This window comes from Genypterus blacodes, unplaced genomic scaffold (genome assembly GCF_046128005.1).
Source record: "Genypterus blacodes isolate CSIRO-AG114 ecotype Tasmania unplaced genomic scaffold, CSIRO-AGI_Gbla_v1 ptg000015l_1, whole genome shotgun sequence".
Lineage (NCBI taxonomy): Eukaryota > Metazoa > Chordata > Actinopteri > Ophidiiformes > Ophidiidae > Genypterus > Genypterus blacodes.
The window spans coordinates 6,686,089-6,710,000 of record NW_027466829.1 but is presented as its reverse complement, the minus strand read 5'-3'; the positions used below and the strand labels follow the sequence as shown (position 1 = coordinate 6,710,000).

Sequence of the window (23,912 nt, the reverse complement as noted above, 5' to 3'; positions counted from 1 at the left end):
ATCTGTAGTGTGTGTTTGCGTCTGTAGTGTGAAGTGTGTGTTTGCGTCTGTAGTGTGTGTTTGTGTCTGTAGTGTGTGTTTGCGTCTGTAGTGTGTGTTTGCGTCTGTAGTGTGTGTTTGCTTCTGTAGTGTGTAGCCGGCAGCGTCAATGTCAAACACTGGGTCATGGCTTGACTTTGGCCCACTGACACACTTACACAGATGCTGAGCTAAGCGCTGATTCACTCTTCCTCTGCGGAGAAATATATGCGAGCGCACATGTGTGTGTGTATGTGTGTTTGTGTGTTCGTGTGTGTGTAGAGGAAGTGTGAATCTTTCTGGGGTATTTTGAAAAGGATGAGCAAAGGTGTGTGTGTGTGTGTGTGTGTGAGACATTTTAGAAACAGATTCAGATTCAGATTTGAATGTGTTCATCATATTGTGTTGCTGAAGGTCACCACCAGCAGAGCGATCAAAGCTCCACCAAGGCCAACATTTCTTTCCATGTTGTCGTAACGACCAAAACCTGCATTTCTCTGTACATTTGACTGCTACAATCTGAGTTGCTGACCTTGACATTAATAATCAATAACGGTAGAACATTTATAGCTCTAGATTTTTAGTCTGTGCCGTCTTTACTCTCTGCTACCATCTAGTGGTAAGCTAACTCTAAAAAAATATGACCTTTGAAAAATCTACAACCTTGGCCACGACCCAAACTAACAAACTAAAACTTCACCTCTTTGGTTGGTGTTATAAACAAATCAAAGTAATCATGATACTGTGTGAAACTTAAGAAACAAATGATCAGTGAAGGTGAAGGTGAAGATGAAGATGAAGATGAAGATGAAGATGAAGATGTAGGTCTCCAGCAGCTCGTCTGTTTGTAAATGTCTCATATCGCTGAAAACAGATTCCTAACATAACCGCTGATGAAGTTACCGTCTCACGTTACAGCGCAGACAGCAGCTAATGTGCTGAAACAATGACATCGTCTGAGGCTGCGTCCATCCCAGTGAGTGAGCACGACCCAAAGGAGCCCTCAGGGTCCAACAGTTGCCCCAAACTGAGCCACTGTCCCAAAAGAATTCACCAATTACTCCTTCATCTCTAGCTAGCCTAGCCTACAGCACCTGCTTTAGCTAGCAGCCTGTTAGCGTTTGTGTGTGAATCATTAAATATTGCTTCCAGTTTGGTCACTAAGCAAAACAACTGGCAAAACAATAACATTAGCTGGCTCGTACAACCGCACCAGCTAGCTAACCTTAATGTTATGGCGTTCCACAGCTGCTCCATGTTAGTCGTTAGCTGCTAGCTGCTAGGTGTGAATGTGTTTTGGTTCTGCTCGTGGATTGGAATTTATGCTTTGGGACAACAAGACATCGCTCACTTCGATCAGTGAGTGAGGAAGATGATGTTGTGGTACAGCAGATCGACAGCAGCAGGTCTGCAGAGGCCTTTCAGGCAGCTGTCTGTCGCTTTTGGCGTGAAGTCAACATGCCTGAGGATAGGGACGATGGCATGTGTGTGTGTGTGTGTGTGTGTGTGTGTGTGTGTGTGTGTGTGTGTGTGTGTGTGTGTGTGTGTGTGTGTGTGTGTGTGTGTATGTGTGTGTGTGTGTGTGTGTTTGCGTGCGCCTACGCTGTGCAGCTCATGAAAACACAAACCTCCCACCTCCATTTTGAGTTTGTCTGCCTCCGACCAGCGAACTCAGACAAAATGTTGGTCATAACAAATGTTTACACTACAACCACAGGCCACATGCCAATACTACTTCTGACGTTAGTTTAGGTTAACTAAATTACATACTGCACAAACGAGAACGCTTACACAGTTTCCTCCGTCAGTGTGTCATGTGTAGATGTTTGTGCTTCTCTTCAGGTCTGTAGGTCTTTGAATGGACCCTTGTGGATCCATGTTGTTGGATCCATAAGGGTCCATTCAAAGACACTGTATTTCATGTTGTACAGGGTTTTTTTTTTCCAATTAACTCCAAGGACACTCCTCACACGTTCAGCAGTGAGTTGATGCAGCTCGTGCCACATTTACTCAGTCCGTAGCTCACACTGATTAGCCTCAGCTGCTCCCCCCCAACACACACACACACACACACAGTGACACCAAGGACTAACCTGGAACATTCCCCAGTGGATTGTTTATTGACATGAGGGGATTATTTGACAGGAGTTCAATGAAAACAAAGGTTAGGATCCAAACAGCTGAGAGTGAGGGGTCACTTCATGAGCTAATATGTCAGCAGCTGAAACGTGTCTGGGTCAGTGAGTCCGTAAAGCAACAGACATCTGTGTGAGTCTCAGTGAGATTAACGGTGCTCCATTATGTGATTATACATTAAATCCACATTAACCCTCATTCTGTAAAAACACAACATGCAGCAAAATCACTAAACTATCAACCAAATTCAATTTTCCGTCCAACTGAGTTGCGTCTTCATTTTGTGTATGTGTGTTTTCACCATGTGCAAATGAGTAAATTCCATGGTAACGCCGCCGTGCTCGCACCAAGATCTGTGAGATTTCAGGTGCAAAGGTGTGTGTACGTGTGAACCACCAGGTGAGCTTGTGTGTTTGTTTTTGTGTTTCACAGGAACATGATATTGAGACCCCTCATGGGATGCTGCACGTGGTGATCCGTGGGGCACCCAAGGGAAACAAGCCAGCCATCCTCACCTACCATGATGTGGGACTCAACCGTGAGTAACTGCTGTGTGTGTGTGTCCGTGTGTGTGTGAGAGAGTGTGTTTTCGCAGCCCTGTCAGACTTTTGGCTGAGGTGTTTCTGCACTTATCTGAGGTGATAATTGGCCTGGCTGCCAGCAGGAGGTGCATGTCAGGCCTGTAAAGGTATTAACACACAGGCAGGAGGGAGCCGCAATAGAGGATTACATCACATAAACGCAGGAATGCTCCAAAGCTCCGATGCATTTCAGTTTTAAACAAATAACAGTACGATGCGGTAAAGTTCAGCCCCTCAGACTGGAGTTGTGTTTCCTCTCCTAGTGTGAAACAAAGCAAAGCTCCTGAGTTCCAGTTCATATCAGTATATCAGTTCAAATTATGAACATTTAATAAACCGGACTGGTGAGAACTTAATTTAATTCAAGATTCGCTCTAACAATAGCCAATAATGCAAAGTAATCCAGGCGCCGTGTTGAGGTCTGTCTCAGCATGCCCCACATGTCTGCATGTAATCCTGGCTGAGTGGTCAATAATTGAATGAAGGGCGGAATGATGGTATACACAAGTCTGCAGGAGAGAGAGAGAGAGGGGGGGAACAGAGCGAGAGAGAGAGAGAGACAGACAGAGAGAGAGAGCGATGAAAATAGAAAAAAGGAGAAGTGTTCGAGTGGAAGAGGAATCTATAAAATGTAGGTCAGAAAAACATCCCATCATGCGGAGGAGAGGCAGGCGTGGCAGAGTGGGGTGGGGCCGGCGGCACTGCGGCGCTGCCTTGATGTATGGGTGGAGGATGGGGGGGGGGGACTTACAGACTGCAGCTATGGAGCCTCTGCTGTTGCTGTTGCTGTGCTGCACTCTGCCATCAACTCTAAAGATGCTGTTTCTATCCATCACACAAAGCTACACTAACATCAGGATAAATTCAGATAGAAGAAAATCAAATGACGCAGCAAAAATGGAGCCTGAGTCCAGTTTGAGGACAGAAGACCGAAGCAGCAGCAGAGCCACAGAGTCGTTAGTATTCAAGGCTCCGTCACTAAATCACTGTGACTGCAGCGCTCAGTCAAACGGGACAGAGCCGGGGGAGCGAGGCAGGAGAGGAGGAGGAGGACTGGAGGGAGAGACATTCTTCATTTAGGAGCAGCAGGAGAGTTAGATGTGAAATCTGCACTATTTACGCTCATGTTCATGTTTGTTTGTATAGCATTCAGATCGCAGCTGCAGCGCCACCTTCAGGAAAGAAAGAGGAGAATGCAAGAGACATAACAATCGATCTGCTGATGGATTTGTGTGCAACAGCCTCATGTTTTGATACATTTCGAAACCCGTTGACCTCCAGACTGTTGCCATGGCTCCACTGCCTGGGGATTTCTCTCCCCCAGGTCTTCATATCTGAGGTCATTGAGTGTTCAGATGCTCGACTCAGTTTAGCTTTCATAAACTGCAAAGACAAAACGCCAACAACAGCTTAATTTTCACTGTAATGACAAAAACTGTTGCTCATGCCGCCCAAAAACCTGTCCCATATTTCGCGCCCCCCCTCCCCATCTCTGACCCAGTTGTCATGGTAATTGGCCCGTTTAATTAACAGCGTTAGCCCGAGGACAAGCGAACGCTGCGGCTTTGTTTCCCTCAGATGAAAGTAGCACAGTGCAGATCTATTATACACAGAGCTATTTCAGTATCTAATGTTCTGAGTTTGCTGTGCGGCTCAGAAGAACAAATCCGCGGTGAGTCGCCCCAAATAAAGACAGACGAAGACGATGAAATGCTTGGCGTCTTCACATTTCAGCCGCGGTGTTTAATCCCCCATAATCCTCTCTGCATGGAAATAAATTCACTGACAACAAGAAAGCACTCAGAGCTCCAAACTCCAACCATTTCTCTACAAGTCGCCATGACAACATGCAGACCTGCGTGTGTGGACATTTGACTCTTATAATCTGACCTCTTGACCTTGAAAAGCTCCCCATAGTGACTTCAACCACCTCTGTGTTTATGAGTTTAAGAGATATTAATGGAAATCTAGATGAGGTGATGAGCGATCATGTGACATGATCTCCTCTCTGGCACAGGGTCAGCTGTACAGATGGCCCCTTCAAGGTCCACTCTGAGTGTAGGAAATATTGAATGTGATTATGTTTCTCCACCCTCTCCTCTCCTCCCCTCTCCTCTCCTCTCCTCTCCTCTCCTCTCCTCTCCTCTCCTCTCCTCTCCTCTCCTCTCTCCTACAGACAAGCTGTGCTTCAACTCTTTCTTCAACAATGCGGACATGCAGGAGATAACCAAGCATTTTGTGGTTTGCCATGTTGATGCACCGGGGCAGCAGATTGGAGCTTCACAGATGCCACAGGGGTACAGGACAAACACACACACACACACACACACACACACACACACACACACACACACACACACACACACACACACACACACACACACACAGAGAGAGAGAGCATCAATCAGAGTGTGTGTCCTTCTCTCTCCACAGGTACCAGTATCCCACTATGGACCAGTTGGCTGGGATGCTTCCCACTGTGGTGCAGCACTTTGGGTTTGTGCTTTCATGACATTTAAACACTGATGTACAGAGCCAAACACACATACACACACACACACACACACACACACACACACACGTTATCACAGCACATACTGGATATTTGCAGGTCTGACCCTGACTATTCTAGTGTGTCCATCCTAGTTGTTTACATTTGTACTAGAGTGCAAAATCATTATTTGCCCTTTTCCTTTATGTTGTAGGCAAAGTATGTTCTCCTACAATGGAGCTACCAGTTTATAAAAGCAGAAGATGATGTCTTACTGTCCCTACTGATATTATGGTGTGGGCGGGGCCAACTTACGCTCCTCCTCTGTTGGTCCACAGGGTTGAGGGCCCTTATTCTAACCTGAAGTCACAGTGATGTTTGGTGTTGTTGGGCCAGCATGAGATGTTTCTGAGCCTCTTCAGTAGATCACAAAGCAGAAAATACAATGTTTATGTAATACAGAGAGAGCAGTTTGCTTCCTGCCAAAGTCAAACAATTTTAGACTGAGCAGAGCGAACGCAGCAAGACATTTGAGCATTTGGCTCCGTCCTGTAACACTTATCTAAGGGAATAATGCAAGAATTCAGTGTAAACTTCTTTCACGAGTGTAGGAAGCGACACAGTGCCGCATCGTTCCTCTGAAATGTTTGATTAACTTCCTCTCGCAGATTTAAGAGCATCGTAGGGATTGGAGTTGGTGCTGGAGCTTACGTCCTGGCCAAGTTTGCTGTAAGTAACACGGTCATACCTCCTATATAAGCTTTACTGTAACAGCCTTCTTAGTAATAGTAATAGTAGTAATAGTAGAATTGATCCCTCCCTATTGCATTTATTTGCTCTACTTTTCTACTATTCCAGTCTGACTTTGTGACTGTTTGTCCCTCAGCTGATCTTCCCTGACCTGGTGGAAGGTTTGGTTCTGCTCAACATCGACCCCAACGGCAAAGGCTGGATCGACTGGGCCGCCACCAAGGTACCTGCAGTGTGGAATACACGCACCAGCTGGGTGCTACTACGCTAATATATCGGTATCTTGCTATAACAAAGCCCTTCTCTTTCCCCCAGCTGTCTGGTCTGACAAGCGGTCTGCCAGATGCTGTGCTGCCTCACCTCTTCAGCCAGGTAGGAATGAAGCTGGACACTGGTTTACACTTTATCACTCTGTGCACTCTCTGTACTTTTAGACTGTATCATCAAATGAGAATAATTCATTAAGACTAACACCAGAAGGTCCAGGTGGTTTCCCAGGTGTTGTGACACTGCAGGGGTGGTGTTCCTCAGGGCTCCATTCTTGGTCCACTTGTCTTTACTGTCTTCCTGCTCCCACTTGGACGTATTATTCGCCATTTCAAACGTACCTGGTAACGCTGTTATGCAGCCTATGCTCGGCTGTACCCTCCCCCAGTTGGCAGCGGGGACTCAGGAGCTTAAACTCTGTTTGTACGACACAGACGGGACTTTTGACAACGTTTGTTTTCTCTTTTTGATGTTTGATCATGTTTTGACCGATTGATGTTCTGTATTTGTTGCCTGCACTTTGAGACACTCTCTCTCTCTCTCTCTCTCTGTGTGCAGGAGGAGCTGCTAAACAACACAGAGTTGGTGCAGAGCTACCGCCAACAGATCAACAACACCATCAACCAGTTCAACCTGCAGCTCTTCTGGAACATGTACAACAGGTCAGACACACAGTCCACTCACGTTTGACTCGTGGACTTGTTGACTTGAACCATCACATGACGGATTTGGTTTTGATCCTCAGCCGGAGGGACTTGGAGATGAACCGCAGCGGGACGGTGATCAACGCCAAGACGCTGAAGTGAGTCTGCAGAGTTTCACCTCCCAGTGGTAAAGGAGGAGGAGATGTAATTGTTAGAAGTCCAATCAGTTAAGAACCCAAAAGAAGCATTTGAAGAAGAAAATAATAAACAGACTTAATTGACTTTATGATGATCGCACAGGTGTGTGTTAGGTTACTCAGTGTAAATGTTGCTGCAGGTGTTCTGTGATGCTGGTGGTCGGAGACAACGCTCCTGCTGAGGAGGGAGTGGTGAGTGTGTCACCTTCCTTTACCTTTACCACAGCCTTTAGCTGGACACTCTTCCTCTCTCTCTTTCTCTCTCTCTCTCTCTCTCTCTCTCTCTCTCTCTCTCTCTCTCTCTCTCTCTCTCTCTCTCTCTCTCTCTCTCTCTCTCTCTCTCTCTCTCTCTCTCTCTCTCTCTCTCTCTCTCTCCCTCTCTCCCTCGCTCTCTCTCTCTCCCTCTCTCTTTTCCTGTCTCTTTCTCTCGACACTGAAGTATAAATGTGTGTGTAGTCTACGATTCAATTCATATATATTTTAAAGTGATACTAAATATAATGATTTTATGTGAAATTCCATCTGAGTTGAGTCTGTGTGTAGTTCCTGTGTAGGTTGTGTCATTGTGTAGATGTTTGTGTTTCCTCACAGGTCTGTAGGTCTCTGAATGAAATTTTGTGTAATTTCACATCAAATCGTTATGTTTGATCAAAGAGCATCGAGTGTTACTATAAACACAATACACAGTTTGCTGTATTCAGCAAACAGAATGCAGAACAAATCTCCTGTTGCCTGAATATAAAATCCTGCTGCAGGCAGAAAAAAAAAAACTAAATTCTCTCCGTTTGCTCTGTTGGCTGTTTGATTGTTAGAGAGTTCGTCCTCAATCAGTGGAACAGAAACAGGTCAACTTCTCTCGCTTCACCACCCTGCCTGCTGTGTGTGTGTGTATGTCTCTGAATGTATAGGCATGGGTGTGTGTGTGTGTGTGTGTGTGTGTGTGTGTGTGTGTGTGTGTGTGTGTGTTCTCCAGGGGCCAGATGTCCTCGCTCTGTCTCTGGAGTTTCCTCATTTGAAGCTGCTCAGATATTTATGCCATAATTTCTGCACCAGTTAATCTGCAGAGCGTTATGGAAGTCCAACCCGAGTAAAATCACTCCTCTGGCAGATGAAGGAGGGATGCGATGGAGGAGGAGGAGAGAGGAGGAGGGGGAAGAGGGAGGAGAGAGGAGGAGGGAGGAGAGAGGAGGAGGGGGCAGGAGGGAGGAGGGAGGAGAGAGGAGGAGAGAGGACGAGGGAGGAGAGAGGAGGAGGGGTGGTGTAATGTGTGTTCACCCTGTATATAAGCGCCTGTTTGTCAATGTGCACACATCTGCCTGTGTGTGTGTGTGCTTGTGTGTGTGTGTGTGTGTCTGTGTGTGTGTGTGTCTGTGTGTGTGTGTGAGCGCGCGCTGTGGCTCTGCCCTGGATGAGTCATCTCTGCAGTACGCTGCAGTATGTGGGTCACTAATGGCACACACACACACACACACACACACACATTGAGCTCTACCTCCTGACGATTGTTGACGTGTTTACTCGTCCTGCTTTCCAGAGGTTTATACGTTAGTCTCCTCATAATTCCATGCATGATGCAGCTGTAGCAGCGAGGTGATGATGTCGCTCGTCCACAAACGTACGTTATTCAGATACAGAGATTCACATGAGAACAAATCAATCAGCTGCGGGACTGTGAGAGCTGTGGCAGCGTTACGTGTTCCCCCTGTTTGTGTGTCGCTATAATGTCCCTGTGCTGCCTGCAGGTGGAGTGCAACTCCAAGCTGGATCCAACCAACACCACCTTCCTCAAGGTCTGTGTGTCCTGATGGCACCTGCACACACACACACACACACACACACACACATACAGTCACACTGAACTCATGACGAATTTGGAGATAATATTCCATCTAGACTTTGCCTTTTTGATAAACCAACCCCAGTGAGTCCAGGGGGATGTTGGTTGTTTGGTTGACGCCCGCTCTGCTCTCTCTCCTGTCAGATGGCCGACTCTGGTGGACTCCCCCAGCTCACACAGGTAACACACCAGCTCACCCTCTCACACACCATCCTTCACACGCTGCACAGTGTTTTCTTGTTTCATTCAGCAGCTCTGGGGGCTTTGATGCTAAATAATAAAACACAAACTCTCCATGTGTGTCGTTGTTTTTCTAGCCCGGAAAGCTGACAGAAGCCTTCAAGTACTTCCTGCAAGGAATGGGCTACAGTAAGTCTTTGGACCAACGTGTGTGTGTGTGTGTTCATCTTACTTAACTTTTACAAATATCTCATCGTTACTGTGTGTGTGTGTGTGTGTGTGTGTGTGTGTGTGTGTGTGTGTGTGTGTGCTGTACGTGTGTGTTGTAATACCATGTGTGTCCTGCAGAGGGTGCTGTGTTGTGTTAATCTCGCCCTCTGTCTCCCTCACCCTGTTCTCTCAGTCGCTTATGTGAAGGATCGCAGGTTGAGTGGAGGGCCAGGTACTTCCTCCTTCCTGTTCACCTCTGACCTCCTGCTGCCCCAATGACATTTTTTCTTTCAACATTATCATTTTGGTTTGGATACTTTCAGATGTCCTGATTTCTTTATTGTTGTGGTAACTTTTGCTTTCATTTCTGGTGTTTTGAATCCAGACTATGTCCAACGCCATCTTTGTTTTTCTGAAGACGATTTTTCCTTCCCTGGAAAAATATTCCCCTCATTCCTTTGCATTGCATCTCCACATTGCTCTTTGCATGGCCTTCAGCTTGCTGCGAGCAATGCAGTCTGGACTCCTGCACGGCGTCTTCAAGCACAAAAACAGACACTTTCGTTTCTGGGTTAGAAACTGTAGCACCGCCTACAGGATGAGTCACGACGACGTGTGTACGTGTGTCTGCTAAAGTGATACAGCTTATTATCATTAGGCCACACCTACAAGAGTTTAGCAAGTGACATATTGAAATGGGCGTGGCCTCGACTCACAGGAATAAAAGGTGTGCGCTCGAGTCACGTGACCTGAGACTTAACCGGATCATGAAAAGACTTTTAAAGGCATAAATACGAAATTATCCTGGCTTCGAGTTTCACAAATAATTACTTTTTAAAATTATAATTACTTTTACTTTGACACATAACTGAAATAATATATTTATACTTTTCCTGCACTCATTTAATTTGAGCGGCTTTGACTTCTGCTGACTTGCAGCTGCGGTATAGGCTCCTCCTCTGCATGGTGCTGTGACTCCAGCCGTGATGTGAGTCAGAGCGTGTCCACACTCTAAACTCCTCCCTGCTTCAGCCTCGCGTCCTCACCAAACGCTGATTAGTGCCGGGCTAGGCTAGGCTAGGCGTGGCTTTCTCCTCTCATGTACCATGAGAGCGGCGGTGTTGCTCTCAGCCGTGGCAGTGTGGGCTCGATGCCGCTCAGCCGCCTTTTCTCACCAGCAGCTAAATGAGAAACTCTTCAGTTCCACATTAGCATGAGCTCCCTACATCTCCCCAGACATCACCCGTCTCTCCTGTTAAGGAGTGTAATGCTGACTCTCTCCCTCTCTCTCTCCCCCCCCCCCCCTCCTCAGTGCCCTCTGCCAGCATGACCCGTCTGGCTCGCTCCAGGACGGCCTCCCTGACCAGCGCCAGCTCCATGGACGGGTCTCGCTCCCGGGCCTGCACCCACTCCGACAGCACAGAGGGAGTGGGCCAGGTCACCCACACCATGGAGGTGTCCTGCTGAAAAGCCAGCACGCCACGGAGAGAGGGAGGGAGAGGGTGAAGGGACAGAGAGAGACAGGAAGAGAGAAAGGGAGGAAGGTGAGGAAAGAGGTGGTGACAGGGAGGCAGAGGGGGGGGGGAGGGGGAAGGGGTATAAGGTCACAGCAAACTGAGAGGAGAAAAGGTGAAATGTGAACAACAAAGTTTAGAGTGTAAGACGTGAGGTAGCGTCTCTCTCCGTCCTCCTCTACGCCCGCTCGTCCGCCGCTCCCCCCTCTTCCTGCTCCGCTGTACATTTACATGCCGTATGTGACGTAACGCTACTAAACCCCCACCACCTTTAAATCTCCACCTCAGCCCCAGCCAGCACTTAACATTTAGCGAACTGATCTGTTCTTGAAGTGTCATACTTGTGTTTGCTCAGTGTCTCCTCCTCCTTTGCCTGCGCCCTTTGACCCCTCCCCCCCCAGAAAAATAAACAACAACAAACAAAAAAAATTGTCCGTAAACAATCCACAACGGATTCCATTCCCACTGGTTGTGAATTCTGTTTTTCCTAGGTGAGCCCAGGGACAGTTTGTGGGATCGGTCAGTGATTGCGTGACACCGACGTGTTGTACGTTTTTTGTGATTTTGTCCGTGTAGTTGTAAGTTCAGTCAACATAACCCTAACCTTAAATGTAATGCTAGATGATGTAAGTTGTAATGTAAGCTTTGGGTATGCGTACTTTTCTGTGCAACAATCATAAATGAACCCCAGGCTCACCTATGAAAAGAACATTTGCACACAGGATAGGCAGAGCATTTCACCTGAATTCTGTTTGGTTGCCTCTCAGGCGTGAGCATCTCTCTCTGCGTGTGATAGGTCCTACCCTCACAGGGGGCGTGTCCAGGTTTGACAGACAGCAGAGCACAGCCAATGGAGTTGCATTCCGATAGAAGGTCATCGCTGTTCTCTAGTCTAACAGCTAAATTACAACGTGCTGATTTTGCGGTAAGAGACAAAGAGTTTGGCCTCACATCCGACGTAATACACCACTGCACCACCAGGGGGCCAATGCAGCAAATACTGATCATTATCTAGTATTTCCATGATTATTAGAAAACTACAGAAGTCGGTAGAATGTGCGATAGGATTATTTTTAACGAGATCATTTTGTCAGTAAAATGAATCTGTGATGTTTCGCTGGAAAACAAAACGTTTCGCATCCTCACAACTTTCCTACAAAAACAAGACATAGAACCAAAACTGCTTCAGAATAATCTTGTGCAAGATGACAATCCGTAATTTATGAGCCACATGAATCCATTTATTGTTTGATATCATGTTACACGATGAATATATAATATTGTATATATATTTTGTAGCCTATGTAGCAAACAATGAAATAGTAAACAGACGAGCAGGAAGAAACACAATCCTTAACTTTCTATTGAACGATTACAATACTGCCAGGAAAGAAAGATCAACCAAGAGGCTAGAGGACTATGTGTTAGCATGTTAGTGTGTTAGCGTGTTAACGTGTTAGCGTGTACTCTATATGCATGCATGTGCTGCAGTAATCTAAGGCCATTGTAGTTTGGAGTATTTGGGTTTGAGTTCTTTGTTAGCACCGTCAGTGTTAGATTAGCTAGTTTGACAGAGCCGCAACCACTATCATGTGTACCTGCACGGGCGTGGCTCTGCCTGCAGGGGGCGCTCTGCGGTCTGTCACCTGACAATCATGCTCCGACCCAAGCAACCTGGGTCGCCACCAAAGACCTTGCTGCATCCTTCCCTTGCAGCACCCAGCCCCTGTCCATGGATGTACCAAAGCTCCACACACACACACACACACACACACACACACACACACACACTCACATACTTGCGTGGGCTGAGCTTTGTAAGGGAACTAAGCTAAAGAAAGACCTAAATGTATGGAGTTCACACATAAGGAACTCTGTCAGTCTAGTGCGTGTGTCTAATTAGAGTGTAGGTGTGTAGTGAGGCTGTGTGCTGTTGTCTGACCCTGGACCCCCCTGTGGGTCAGGGTGGGGGTCCCTGGTGTTGTGCTCAGTCATGTACTGTGTTCATGTCCCATATTCACCCTCTGTTCCCCCCTCTCCTCTCAGAGGGGGCGTAGCTTCCACTCGCTGAGGGCGCACTTCCCTGTGGCGGCCTGTAAGGGGCGGGGCTGTTCTGGAGCCATTTGGGCGCCAAGCTTGGAATGTAGGGCAACTCCCGCTCACCTTCAAAAAATAACCCCTCCCCTAAAACAAACAAAACAAGGTGCCCCGGCTCTCACAGGCGAACCCAGGCGCTCCCTAAAGGGCTATCAGCTGAGTCACTTTGTAATAGCGTGGGTGGAGTTAGTCGTGTTCCTGAGCACCAGGGGGCCCCGGGGAGCCCGACGGCCTGATATGGGCAGAGATGAAAACACAGAGAGAGATGCTGACCTGAATAAACACAAAACGGTCTAAATGAATGAATGTCAGAGGTAAAGGATCCTGTATTTGTGATTGATGCTGAGATTCATTATCGTTCTGTTTGTGCCGTCCAGACTTCCACCGCTCCCACATGACTCCCGTCTGTACTGAGGGAGGGGGGGGCTCCTGAATGTATTTAGTCCTCTTTGAAGTGCTGTACGGTATTGTCGAACCTAACCCTCGTCTACTCTCAACCCCTTGCTATAGTTTGCACTTTCACCCCTTTAACCTCCACATGAACCTTCCCCTGCTCCTGCAACTCCTCCTGCTCCTGCTCCTGCTCCTGCTCCTGCTCCTGTTCTTGCTCCTTTTCCTTCTCCTGCTCCTGCTCCTGCTCCTGCTCCTGCTCCTGCTCCTGCTCCTACTCCTGCTCCTGCTCCTCCTCCTCCTCCTGCTCCTGCTCCTGCTCCAGGTCTTCACATGCTTGAGATAGTTGGCTCTTTGTGGAAGTCGGCACAGGTCCGGTTTGGTTCTGCTTCCAGATGCCAGTTTGCGTGTTTAGACCTTGAAGCTTCTTGCACTTGTAGATACTTTTGATTTCTCAGGCAGGTTCCCCACACGGAGCGCTCTAACTCTGCTGTATCGTGACAAACACTAACACCGTTCTGTTCCTACCCCTCTTTTTTATAGGCATCTATAGGCTGTAGTCTTATCTTGGTATAATGATATTGGTTCACGTGTTCTACTTTTCTTCTTACTGCCAATCTGATTGATTTGTATTGAGCAATAAGTTGTTTTTGTTCTCTTCTGGTTTGGAGCGTTTGGCATTGTGGGAGTTTTCCCTCACAGCTTGTTTCTATTCACGAAGCTAGAAGGACTCTTACCTGCTTTACTGTCATTGAGATGTGTATTGTAAAATTGAAATATATATAAATACATAAACAAAGTGAGGTGTCTGTCCGTGTAATGAACCAGTAACAAGTATGAAATAAAGACTCCATGTCAGAATGTTTGGCGTTCAGACGTCTGATCCTTTTGAGCGGCTTTAGGACCTAAAGTTTTGTAGTAACCCAGGCTGATGATGATGATGTCAGCGGGCACAGCTGCTTCACAGGTCAGTGGAGCAGAGATCAATAATTTATCAGGCACCAATCTCCATTTTCCTCACACAATGTTTTTGCTGCCATATGTACAGAAGGCAGACATGACCCCATTTGGGCCCTGAGTCGGATCTGTACTGGTTCTGGAACTAGAGTTTTGGTATTGAAAGGGAAAATGAAGTGAAGCGAGAAGCTTCCTGCTGTGAAACTGTTTAATACAGTACAGGCAAGCAAACACACTGTTAGCTGAACATGTAGTGCTTCTGACTGATGACCTGATGCTGCTGCACGTCGTTCCAAACAGTCTCATTCATGGTCTGGTACAAGGGGGCGTGTCCTATGAGAGTGAGGTGTGGTCATCATCCACAGCCTTCTAATATAAATATGAATGTGTTTGAGTTGTCGTCCCTCAGTCTGCAGGTGTGTAAATGCTGCGTTTGAGCTCCATCTCCTGGAAAGAAGCGGTCACTGCGATCAAAGTCACTCGCTTGGCACAGGGCCAAGCTTCACTCTGCTCTGCTTATGGGACAGACTCAGTGTGCACGATGGAGCTGTAGAAGCCAATTAGCCAGATAATATCTATATGATGATGTCATTTACATTTACACACACAAACATGGGAACAATCAACATACAGGTGAGCTCAGCTGAACACAACACAGAGCAGCTTCACCTCAGAGCATCAAGGACGACACAGGCTGAGGTTTGTTGTGACGAAGAACGACAAGCGACAACTGGAATACCAACGAGTTACAACAACATGAACATGAGGAGCCTGAAGGGTTTTTTTTCCCGGCTTGCAAGTCAGTCAGAAGTCATGACTAACGACCCTGAAAATGACCTTTGATTGAAGAAAGTTCTGTTTTACATTTGTGTAATTGAGGAAAATGCACTTTTCCTTTACATTTACATGAACAGCACCTTATAGGAGACCATGTAGGCGTCGCTGTAGGCGTGGAGCATCTGGTCCGCCGGGCTGTAGTTCAAAGAGTAAATGTTGGTGGACATCTTTGCGATGTTGATGCCGACGTTGAAGCGCTCCTCCCCGGTGGCGGTGTCAAAGGAGTAGAAAATCTCCTCTGTGTCTTTGCTGACGAAGCGTGTGGCGTACAGCACGCCACAGATCATGAAGGTGTTGGTCGCCGCTTGCTTGTAGAGCGACGTGCGCCACGTTTGGCTGAGCGTTGGCGGCGCGCCTTCTTCCACCTTTGACAGCACCAGGTTGCCGTAGTCCTGGGTGGATGTGTACATCACCCAGACTCCAGACTCATCTGTGGCCAGGTCCAGGTCTGTGTAGAGGTAACACTCATCCAGATGGCAGAAGTTTCCCTTTGAGTTAAACCTGAAGAACACAAGGCAGAGATGAAGACCTTCAGAGTGTCAACAACAAAGTCTGTGGATATGAAGGAGTGAAAGGTGAGAGGGTGAACCTGGTGCCTTGGGGTAACTGTTCAGCGGAAACAGTTTTGTCGGTGAGGTTGAATCTACAGACGGCGTCTTTGTTGTAACAGTTGTAGTACAGAGCGTCTCCGTACAAAACCACGTTGGGCCCTTGGATGGTGTTGGTGGTCGGATTAGAGGGACTGATCTGCACATTGCCTGGAAGAAGAAGCAGAAGAAGGAAAAGTTCTAATCAGGTGGAGTTTCTTGTGCTGTCATCATCATCATCATCTTCTTCTTCATCACGCGTCTTTACCTGGCACGCTCACCCCTACGATCAACGCGCTCAGGGTGGAGTACTGACGGACGTAGTGCCCGTATTTGTTGCCAGATGTCAGCATCACCATCCAATACCAGCTCTCCTTCCCCGCCGCAGGTTTAGGGTCGCGACCCCAGGCTCCGTACTTGTAGGATCCAGGATACTCGCCGGCCGTGTAGACCCTCGGCCTGGTCACGTTCACGAACTGACCGTGTGGACACACGCCTGAGGGAAGCATGCGAGGAAGAGGAGGAATGGAAGGTTAAAGGTTGTGGATGCAGGAGAAACATTAGCTTGAATTCGGAGCACAAACGCACACATGCATGCTTCATTCAATGTGTATTCTTCTAAATTAAGACAGTAAGATTTTCAGTCAGGTTTCCATGGCGATGTTTGGCCGATGGGCTGGTTGTTACCGTGTGCAGGCTGGGTGGGCATGGTGGTCGGGTGGTCTTCTGAGGTCCTGCACTGGGCCAAGTCTCTCTTCAGACGCTGGTTGGTCTGCTGCCTCTTCACCACCTGCATGGTGTCGTAGATTTCCATCTGCTTCATCTCTGCCTGGAGGTCCTGCAGCTGGAGGACAATGAAGAGTTAGCAAAGCTTATAAGGACAGCAGGCAAGTGAACAAAGGTTTGTGTAAATCAAATCTTTCCTCATAAAGTTAGAGCCATTGTCTATGGGAGATTTGCACAGAGCTGAAACTGGAAGCATAACAGCAACTCAGAGATGTTGATGTTGATAGTAGAGCCACTAGAGGGCAGTGATGATGAGTCAAATGAAGTCCCGGTGCATAAAGCAGCACCACCACAGGGGGGATTTATCTCACGGTGTGTTTCTGCTAGATATGATGTTTATTCAGCGATTTGATCCATTTTCCTGCGGGACCTTTCACTCACACCCAGCCTGAGAGGACTCACTGGAACGTTACACAGGAAATGACATGGAAGCTGTTGCATGTTTCCTGTGTGTTGATGCTCCTGTGTGTGGTACCTGCTGGTTGCTCTGCGTGACGAGGCCCCGGTGCCTCTCCGTGACCACGTTGAGCTTGTTGATGAGCATGGTGAGCTCAGTCAGCTCGTTCTCGATGACCTGCAGGCTCAGCGCGCCGTAGAGCTCGCCGTCATCCTCCTGCTCTAGCATTCGGAGGTCGGCCAGCAGCTGAGGTAAACGGATCTCCAGGCCCAGCATCAGACTGTCCAGCTCCGTGGCCTGCAGGGTTCAGCAGAAGAAGAATCGCACAGGTCACCAACACGTCAAAGAGGAAGACAAACTGACCAACGCAACGCTACAACAAGCAGGCAAGAACAGTTATTTAAATGTCCTTTTTGTCAATGTTGTTTATTATCATTACTATAAATGTATCTTATAATAATAATACTTTCTTGTCTAGGCTCAGGACTTATCAATCATCCCTCACATATGTCATCATTCGAGTCTTTACCTTCTGTTTCGTCACGTCTCCGTTGCATCTGGCCGCATCTCTCTCGGCTGAGCTCAGTTTGTCGTGAGGGAACATCTGCTCCAGGTTTGTGATTTCACACGTGCAGCTGTCAGCCGACCACACCTGGAAACAGGAAGTGACCAGCAGAGCCTCACAAGTCAGCAACCAACTCACTTCATTCAAGCCACATCAGCCAAAGTTATTATTATTGTCATTATTAGGTTTCTCTTAACAGTGAGATTATTGTACCAATTGGCTCAGTGTTTCACCCTCCACCTGATAAATCACCATGGTAACAGTGATTGAGGGCTAAACTATTTAATTAAACCTATTAGATTTGAAAATTATAGTTTTGATATTTTGGTATTTTGTCATAAGAAATACATCGAATTTGTAGCAATAAGAAGGAATAAATAGAAAATTAAGAACAATGTGTGCAGAAAATAAAAAAAATACATAAAAAAGAAAAGAAAAATATAATAGATATATAGAGATATAAATAATATGAATTCAAAATCAAGAAAAATAACATTGAATCAAATGTGTTCAAACAGCGTACAAGAAAAATATTAAGAAATTCAAAAACATTAAATAATAAATAACTGAATATTATTCAATATATACAGTAAATATATTTCATATTTTAAATATATTTTAAATTTCATCTTTTTTTCATTCAACGCGTTGAGTTGCAAAGAAAGGTGCTGTATCAACAAATAAATAAATACATTTAAAAAAATGAAAATTAATAATCTGAGACTAAAATGAGATTGATTGGTATTGAATTGAAAGAAAGTTCCTGATCGTTTTGCGTACCTGTGTGTGTGTGGCAGCCATCAGAGCCCAGAGTGGGATTAGAACCAACACACTCATGATGGATCAGTGAGTGGAGGAGAATGAAACTTTCCCTCAGTGCAGACCGAATAAGAGTGTGTGTGTGTGTGTGTGAGGAAACAGCTTCTGAACACTCCCACTTGGCTGTTCCCCTGTGTGTGTGTGTGTGTTTGTGTGTGTGTGTGTGTGTTGGCACAATATTGAGTTTGGATGGTTTGTGTTGCCTCACAGTCTGAGTCATGCAGGGAAAGTACGAAGAAACTCTGCAAGATCAACACATCTCCTTGTTTTCATGCATAAATACTAAAGTAAAAGTAAAAACTGCATGAGTAGTTTAAAAAACACAGATTTTTATGGTGTCCGGTTTCTAAGAAAAGTTTGGTGGTTTCATCTAAGGAGAACACTGTGGGTGGATGCTGGGAAGGAAATCCAGAAGAGGAAGCTGAGGTACCTGTGAATGAGGATGTGGTACTATGGGAACATGTATGAGGAACAGAAAGTGTAGAAATTATCTGCTGAGGAAACACCATCACACGGCAGCAGCTTCATGTTTACGTGCCGTGGGGTTCATTTGGCTTCATCCAGGTTTGGAAATAGCCTAAACTGAGAGAGGAAGTACACACCGGAAAATAATAAATATTGCTTGCACAGCGTAATCGTAGCAGGAATTTTACTGATCAGCACATTCCTGTTCAATCAAGGCCATGAGAAAATGGAATCGGCTCAAGAAAGAAACTGCAAAGTCCAACTGGCGTCGATATCCAGAGTGAGATGACGAGCAGGTAGACACACATATGTCATACCTGCCGGGCTCAGAACTTATCAATCAACCCCTCTAACAGGAAAGGTTAGTTTTCCACACCTTTTCAATAAATACTAATGATGTCAAAATAATCCTCAATCAATCAATGATGATGAGGATGGATGAAGGTGACTGGCGCGTGTGTGTGTATGTTCTGAACGTGAGCCATATTGAGCCATATTGTGCCAACACACACACACACGCACGCACGCACGCACGCACGCATGCATGCACGCACGCATGCACACACACACACACACACACACACACACACACACACACACAGTGACTCATGGGAGAGTCCAAAACATCTTATGAAACTTCCGAATTTCTAACATTAGGACTTTCACATCCATGTGCACACTTTAATGTCCACACAAGCGGAAAGAGGAGCCAGCCAATCAGGTGTGTGGAGGCGTGACAGAGGAGGAGTGTATTTAAGTGTGTAAGTGTGTTTGCTCTCCTCCTCATCCTCAGTCTCCTCCTCCAGCTGTGATCACCATGCTGCCGCTGCTCCTGCTGCTGCTCTCGTCCGCTGTGAGTTACTTTGGCTTTTCGCTCAGACGATCACAACGACATCAAACACACACAGCTCAAACATGCATTAACCCTTTAAAGGAGAGGAAGAACCAGCTAAACTTAGACAGGCGTCAGTCATCATGACCAATTCAGATTTGCTTTTGGCAGAGGTTGCAAGTTCCAAAACATTATTTATTATGTCGTCCATGGCAAAGGCCGATATGGAAAAAGGTAGAAATTAATTTTTGAAGTAAGAATAACGACAAAAAATATTTAAAAAACTCAAAATTGTGTGTGTGTGTGTGTGTGTGTGTGTTTGCAGGGTGACAGTCAGGCTCAGCTGGTCCTGGGCCAAACAACCAACGGCTCATGCGTGTGTGAGGTGGAGCCCAGCCTGTGGGCGTTTCCCGTGGTGAAGTACGAGTCGGTGCTGCAGCAGGTTCAGTCCTGCAACGACGCGCTGAGCCACCTGCAGGCCAGGGTAAGAACGCACTCATCGTGTCTTTGTCAGTTGTGGCAAGTTTAAGAGAGGTTGTCGAATTCAAACTGTTGATGTTATGGCGCCACCATCAGGTCGACTGATGTTTGAATTTGTACCCAAGAGTCAAATATTCTTCATGTAGAATTTAGTGACGGTTGCACAAAAACAGCAGAAAATGTTGTCAAGAGCAAATGGGCGTGGCCTATATGTTTGTCTGTGCCGGCCCCTGGCTCTCTGACTCCGCCCCTGTTCATGAGTCACATGTGGGTCCAGACCCTACAGGATTTTGTCTCAGTTCTGCTTCCTCTCCTGGATTCCAGGTGCAGTTGTCCACGCAGCGCCTCCCTCACATCCAGGCGGCGGTGGGGAACGTGACGGCCCGGCTGGAGCCTTTCCACTACCTGAACGATAAGGGTCTGTACACGGCTCTGACCCTGCGCCTGCTGGGCCAAGAGCTCAGCCAGCTGGAGACGGACATCAGCGTCGTCCACGGGCAGCTGAAGAACCCTCAGACACAGAGCCTCACCAAGGAGGTACAAGAGAGAGAGAGAGAGAGAGAGAGAGAGAGAGAGAGAGAGAGAGAGAGAGAGAGAGAGAGAGACCAGACGAAAGGGATCAGGAACAAAATGTAACATGATTATTTTCAAGATGTATTTTTAAATTCTTAACATTTTGTATGTGTGTGTGTGTGTTTGTGTTTCAGGTGGGTAAGCTGCGCAGACAGGTAGACGGGATGCAAACAATGGACTCAATCAACATGAAGACGGTCAAAGAGAAACTCCGCTACCTGAAGAACACGGCTGAGTCCTGCAAGTCCATCCCCACTGACTTCAAGAGTGAGTGCACAGTGTGTGTGTGTGTGTGTGTGTGTGTGTGTGTTTGTGTGCGTGCATGCGTGCGTGCGTGCGTGTGTGCCTGACCTCTGTCCTCTTTGACCTTCTCTTGTTTGTAGGTCCGTACCGTTACTGCTTCAAGGGCCTGATCGCCAACATCAGCGCCCCCGTGGTGACTAAGATCAGTCCCTATGGAAAGGCCTACACCTCCGGCTCGTGGGGCAAAGAGGCCCAGTTGGACACGGAGCTCAGCTTCTGGGTCCAGCCGTTGCTCAACAGCCACATCTGGGGCCACGTCCTGCGCCTCTACCACACCTACGAGGACTTCATGTCTTCCACTAACCATCAAGATTTTTCCATAGCTCCAGCCAACACCCACAAAGACGCCATCGAGGGTCCCAGCGCCGTCCTGTACGGCGGAGCTCTTTACTACCACTGCTACCGCTCTCCTGACGTCTGCCGCTTCAACCTGACTGACAAAACCGTGGCGCGGTTGACGCTTCCTGGCACCGGCGTGGGCTTCAACAACAAGTTCCCTTATTGTTACTACGACTGCAAGCTGAACAGCGACGTGGACCTGGAGGCGGACGAGACGGGGCTGTGGGTCATCTACGCCACCGCAGGTAACCACGGTAATATTGTGTTGAGTCGGCTAATCTGGGACGAAGAAGCCAAGACGCTGAACATCACGCAGACGTGGGAGACGAGGCAGTTCAAGAAAGCGGTGAGTAACGCCTTCATGGCGTGCGGGGTGCTGTACGCTACGCGCTTCCTGGACGAGTACCGAGAGGAGGTGTTCTACGCCTTTGACCCGGCCACAGGCAGGGAGGACAACTCGCTGGCGATGTCACTGGAGAAAGTGGCCAAAGGAGTGGCCAGTCTGAGCTACAACCCCACCGACAAGCAGGTCTACATGTACAACGACGGCTACTTACTGGCCTACCAAGCCGAGTTCTGACCCGACAGACCCAGACAAGATCACAACACAACGGCAGAAGCCTCAACCGGCTTTTTACACGCCCATCATCTCAGGGCAGCCCGGCCCGAGGTCAAACATGCCCTGGTCCCTCCTGGTCCCTCCTGGTCCAACTGAACGAAATGCCTGAAACACAAAACTACATCATTCCAAAATTTAAACTGGAAAAGAAATTAGGTTGTTCCTATTTTGTGATTGACAGACACACAGACACACAGACACACAGACAGACTCTTTATTTTCACTTTTCAAATAGTTTTCTCTGTAAAAAAAAAAAAGAAGGAAAAAATGCATAAAAACAGGAGGATGAGTCGATGAGCCGACGATGATTTCATATTTTTATATATTTTATGTTTTGAATGTTTTTGTTTACGGCTGGAGTTTTCAGTGTTTATTAAAGTTTTACCGCAATTCCTTGTCACTTTTTTGCTGTGTGTGTTTGAGACTTTTCTCTTCTTTCCTCTTAAAGCTCAAACTAAAAAGGTCACCAAAGATAATAGTAGTAACCTTATATATGTTCTATTTATTGTCACACACTGGAAACTCTATCAAGTCAATTACGTACGTTAAGATAATGCTCATATATGAAGTTTAAAGGAAGAAGGGGAAACAGAAGAAGAAGAGCCCTTCAGGACAAACACGTCACAGGACAGGTGAGCCACTGTACCACCAGAGGGCGCTGCAAGGCCGCGGCACATCTGCCACTCACACGCGAGCAATGAAAGAAAAAAAAGTCCCAATAATCACAGAATTTGAAGAAAAAAAAACTCGTTAAATGACTTGTTGGTAAATGGTAAATATTTTTTGAGAAATAAAGCTCAAACTTCATCAAAGAAGAATCTGTTCCTGCTTCTACTTCGTGACGTCGAGACGACAGAAACATCAGGTGAGTTTGGGTCTGCAGGTGACGCAGAGCCCCGCCCCCCCCCCCCTGACTCAATCAAACGCACCTGGTCGTTCCCGGCTGCAGTGAAGAGTTGAAGGATTGATGAGGAAAGTCTGAGCTGTGGATAAAAAAGACGCCTTTACAAAGTGATCAACCATCTCTGCGCCTCAGGAGGAGCCGTGTTTGCGCTCCAGTGACGTCACGTGGGTCGCTTCATTTTCCCTTCAAGTGTTGATTTTATTGTTATTATGCTAATTGACGCCCTAATTGATGAATTGTTTAGTTATCAGTGATCGTTGTGGCTGTTTGTTGTTGTTGTGTTCGCTTTTTGGCTTTTTGTTCACTGCTTAGTTCTGACGATGCTTTGCTGCCTAGAGCCAATCAATCAATCGATCTGTTTTATTCATTTAGAAGTCTTCAGATGTTGGCTTCAATTTAAAGTGCTTTAGTGGAAGAAAGAGGTAAAAACGAGGAAAACAATTAAAACAAGTAGGAAAACAAAAGATGAGACCAAAGTCAGGAAAATGAAATAGCATTTTCTTAAAAAAAAGGAGCTGAATTAAATTTTACAGGATCAATGAAAAGTGAATAAATTATGGTCTAGATTAAAAAACAAGAATAGAGAAAAATGGAACAGAATCTGTTAAAACTCAAAAATAACATTTTAAAAAAAAATGTACACCAAAATCTACTTTGTATTTAAATATAGATATAAAAGAAATCAACTAAAAGCGATCAATATGATTTAAGAATGAACCAGCTGAACATTCTGACTCATTCAGTCTGGGTCAAGCTGAAGCTTCTGCTTTGGTTGTGTGCTGAAGCTGCATTATAGAAGTTGCGGTGCTGGTGATGTCCAGTAGGGGGCGGTGCGAGGCCTCAGCGCAGTGTGCAGTGTGCTGTGTGCCAGATGTGAGCTGATGTGGCGGCGTGGAGCTTCAGACACACCCAACCCTGCACTCACATAATGACAGACCTGCTGCTCTGTAAACAGCCACCGAAAGAGAAACTTGGCGTCTCTTTATCGTGTACGCGGTCGGGCTGATTTACAGGGAAACAAGGCTGGGGAGGACCAACATGTCCTCTAATCATACGCTGGGATTTATTTAACATTTTGCGGGCGTTCAGAGTCGTGTTTCTCCCCCCAGAAATCCGTCTATGTCGTCTTTACACGAG

The 23,912-nt window shown here is 46.7% G+C and overlaps 3 protein-coding genes across 3 annotated transcripts in view; 2 read left to right on the top strand and 1 right to left on the bottom strand.

Moving 5' to 3' along the window:
• ndrg4 (NDRG family member 4) overlaps positions 1-14,188 on the top strand; it is a 32,875-nt gene extending 18,687 nt beyond the window's left edge. The window contains exons 5-17 of the mRNA XM_076140728.1: positions 2,587-2,692; positions 4,912-5,032; positions 5,169-5,231; positions 5,895-5,955; positions 6,113-6,199; positions 6,292-6,348; positions 6,802-6,905; positions 6,989-7,045; positions 7,225-7,276; positions 8,827-8,874; positions 9,066-9,101; positions 9,239-9,290; positions 10,624-14,188. Of these exons, the coding sequence (XP_075996843.1) occupies positions 2,587-2,692; positions 4,912-5,032; positions 5,169-5,231; positions 5,895-5,955; positions 6,113-6,199; positions 6,292-6,348; positions 6,802-6,905; positions 6,989-7,045; positions 7,225-7,276; positions 8,827-8,874; positions 9,066-9,101; positions 9,239-9,290; positions 10,624-10,778 (999 nt within the window). The 3' untranslated portion in view covers positions 10,779-14,188. The remainder of the gene's footprint in view (positions 1-2,586; positions 2,693-4,911; positions 5,033-5,168; positions 5,232-5,894; positions 5,956-6,112; positions 6,200-6,291; positions 6,349-6,801; positions 6,906-6,988; positions 7,046-7,224; positions 7,277-8,826; positions 8,875-9,065; positions 9,102-9,238; positions 9,291-10,623) is intronic.
• A 275-nt stretch (positions 14,189-14,463) lies between these two features.
• Positions 14,464-18,345, bottom strand: LOC142990774 (olfactomedin-4-like). Its single transcript, XM_076140650.1, has 7 exons — positions 18,222-18,345; positions 17,406-17,528; positions 16,955-17,173; positions 16,381-16,537; positions 15,962-16,189; positions 15,696-15,864; positions 14,464-15,607 (listed from the first exon to the last, which is right to left on the bottom strand). Exons 1-7 carry the CDS (start codon positions 18,276-18,278, stop codon positions 15,172-15,174), a joined length of 1,389 nt encoding a protein of 462 aa, XP_075996765.1. The 5' UTR covers positions 18,279-18,345; the 3' UTR covers positions 14,464-15,171.
• A 1,179-nt stretch (positions 18,346-19,524) lies between these two features.
• Positions 19,525-22,268, top strand: LOC142990831 (olfactomedin-4-like). Its single transcript, XM_076140718.1, has 5 exons — positions 19,525-19,578; positions 19,883-20,041; positions 20,362-20,574; positions 20,745-20,877; positions 20,994-22,268. Exons 1-5 carry the CDS (start codon positions 19,543-19,545, stop codon positions 21,830-21,832), a joined length of 1,380 nt encoding a protein of 459 aa, XP_075996833.1. The 5' UTR covers positions 19,525-19,542; the 3' UTR covers positions 21,833-22,268.
• The last annotated feature ends 1,644 nt before the right edge of the window (positions 22,269-23,912 follow it).

Excerpts from the sequence above, each read along its gene's own strand:
- LOC142990774 (XM_076140650.1), bottom strand. The coding sequence starts at position 18,278 with ATGAGTGTGTTGGTTCTAATCCCACTCTGGGCTCTGATGGCTGCCACA. Across the intron at positions 16,190-16,380 it reads GCCCACCCAGCCTGCACACG|GCGTGTGTCCACACGGTCAG; the intron begins GTAACAACCAGC and ends TGCTTCCCTCAG. Across the intron at positions 15,608-15,695 it reads CAGTTACCCCAAGGCACCAG|GTTTAACTCAAAGGGAAACT; the intron begins GTTCACCCTCTC and ends TGTGTTCTTCAG.
- LOC142990831 (XM_076140718.1), top strand. The coding sequence starts at position 19,543 with ATGCTGCCGCTGCTCCTGCTGCTGCTCTCGTCCGCT. Across the intron at positions 19,579-19,882 it reads TGCTGCTGCTCTCGTCCGCT|GGTGACAGTCAGGCTCAGCT; the intron begins GTGAGTTACTTT and ends GTGTGTTTGCAG. Across the intron at positions 20,042-20,361 it reads TGAGCCACCTGCAGGCCAGG|GTGCAGTTGTCCACGCAGCG; the intron begins GTAAGAACGCAC and ends CCTGGATTCCAG.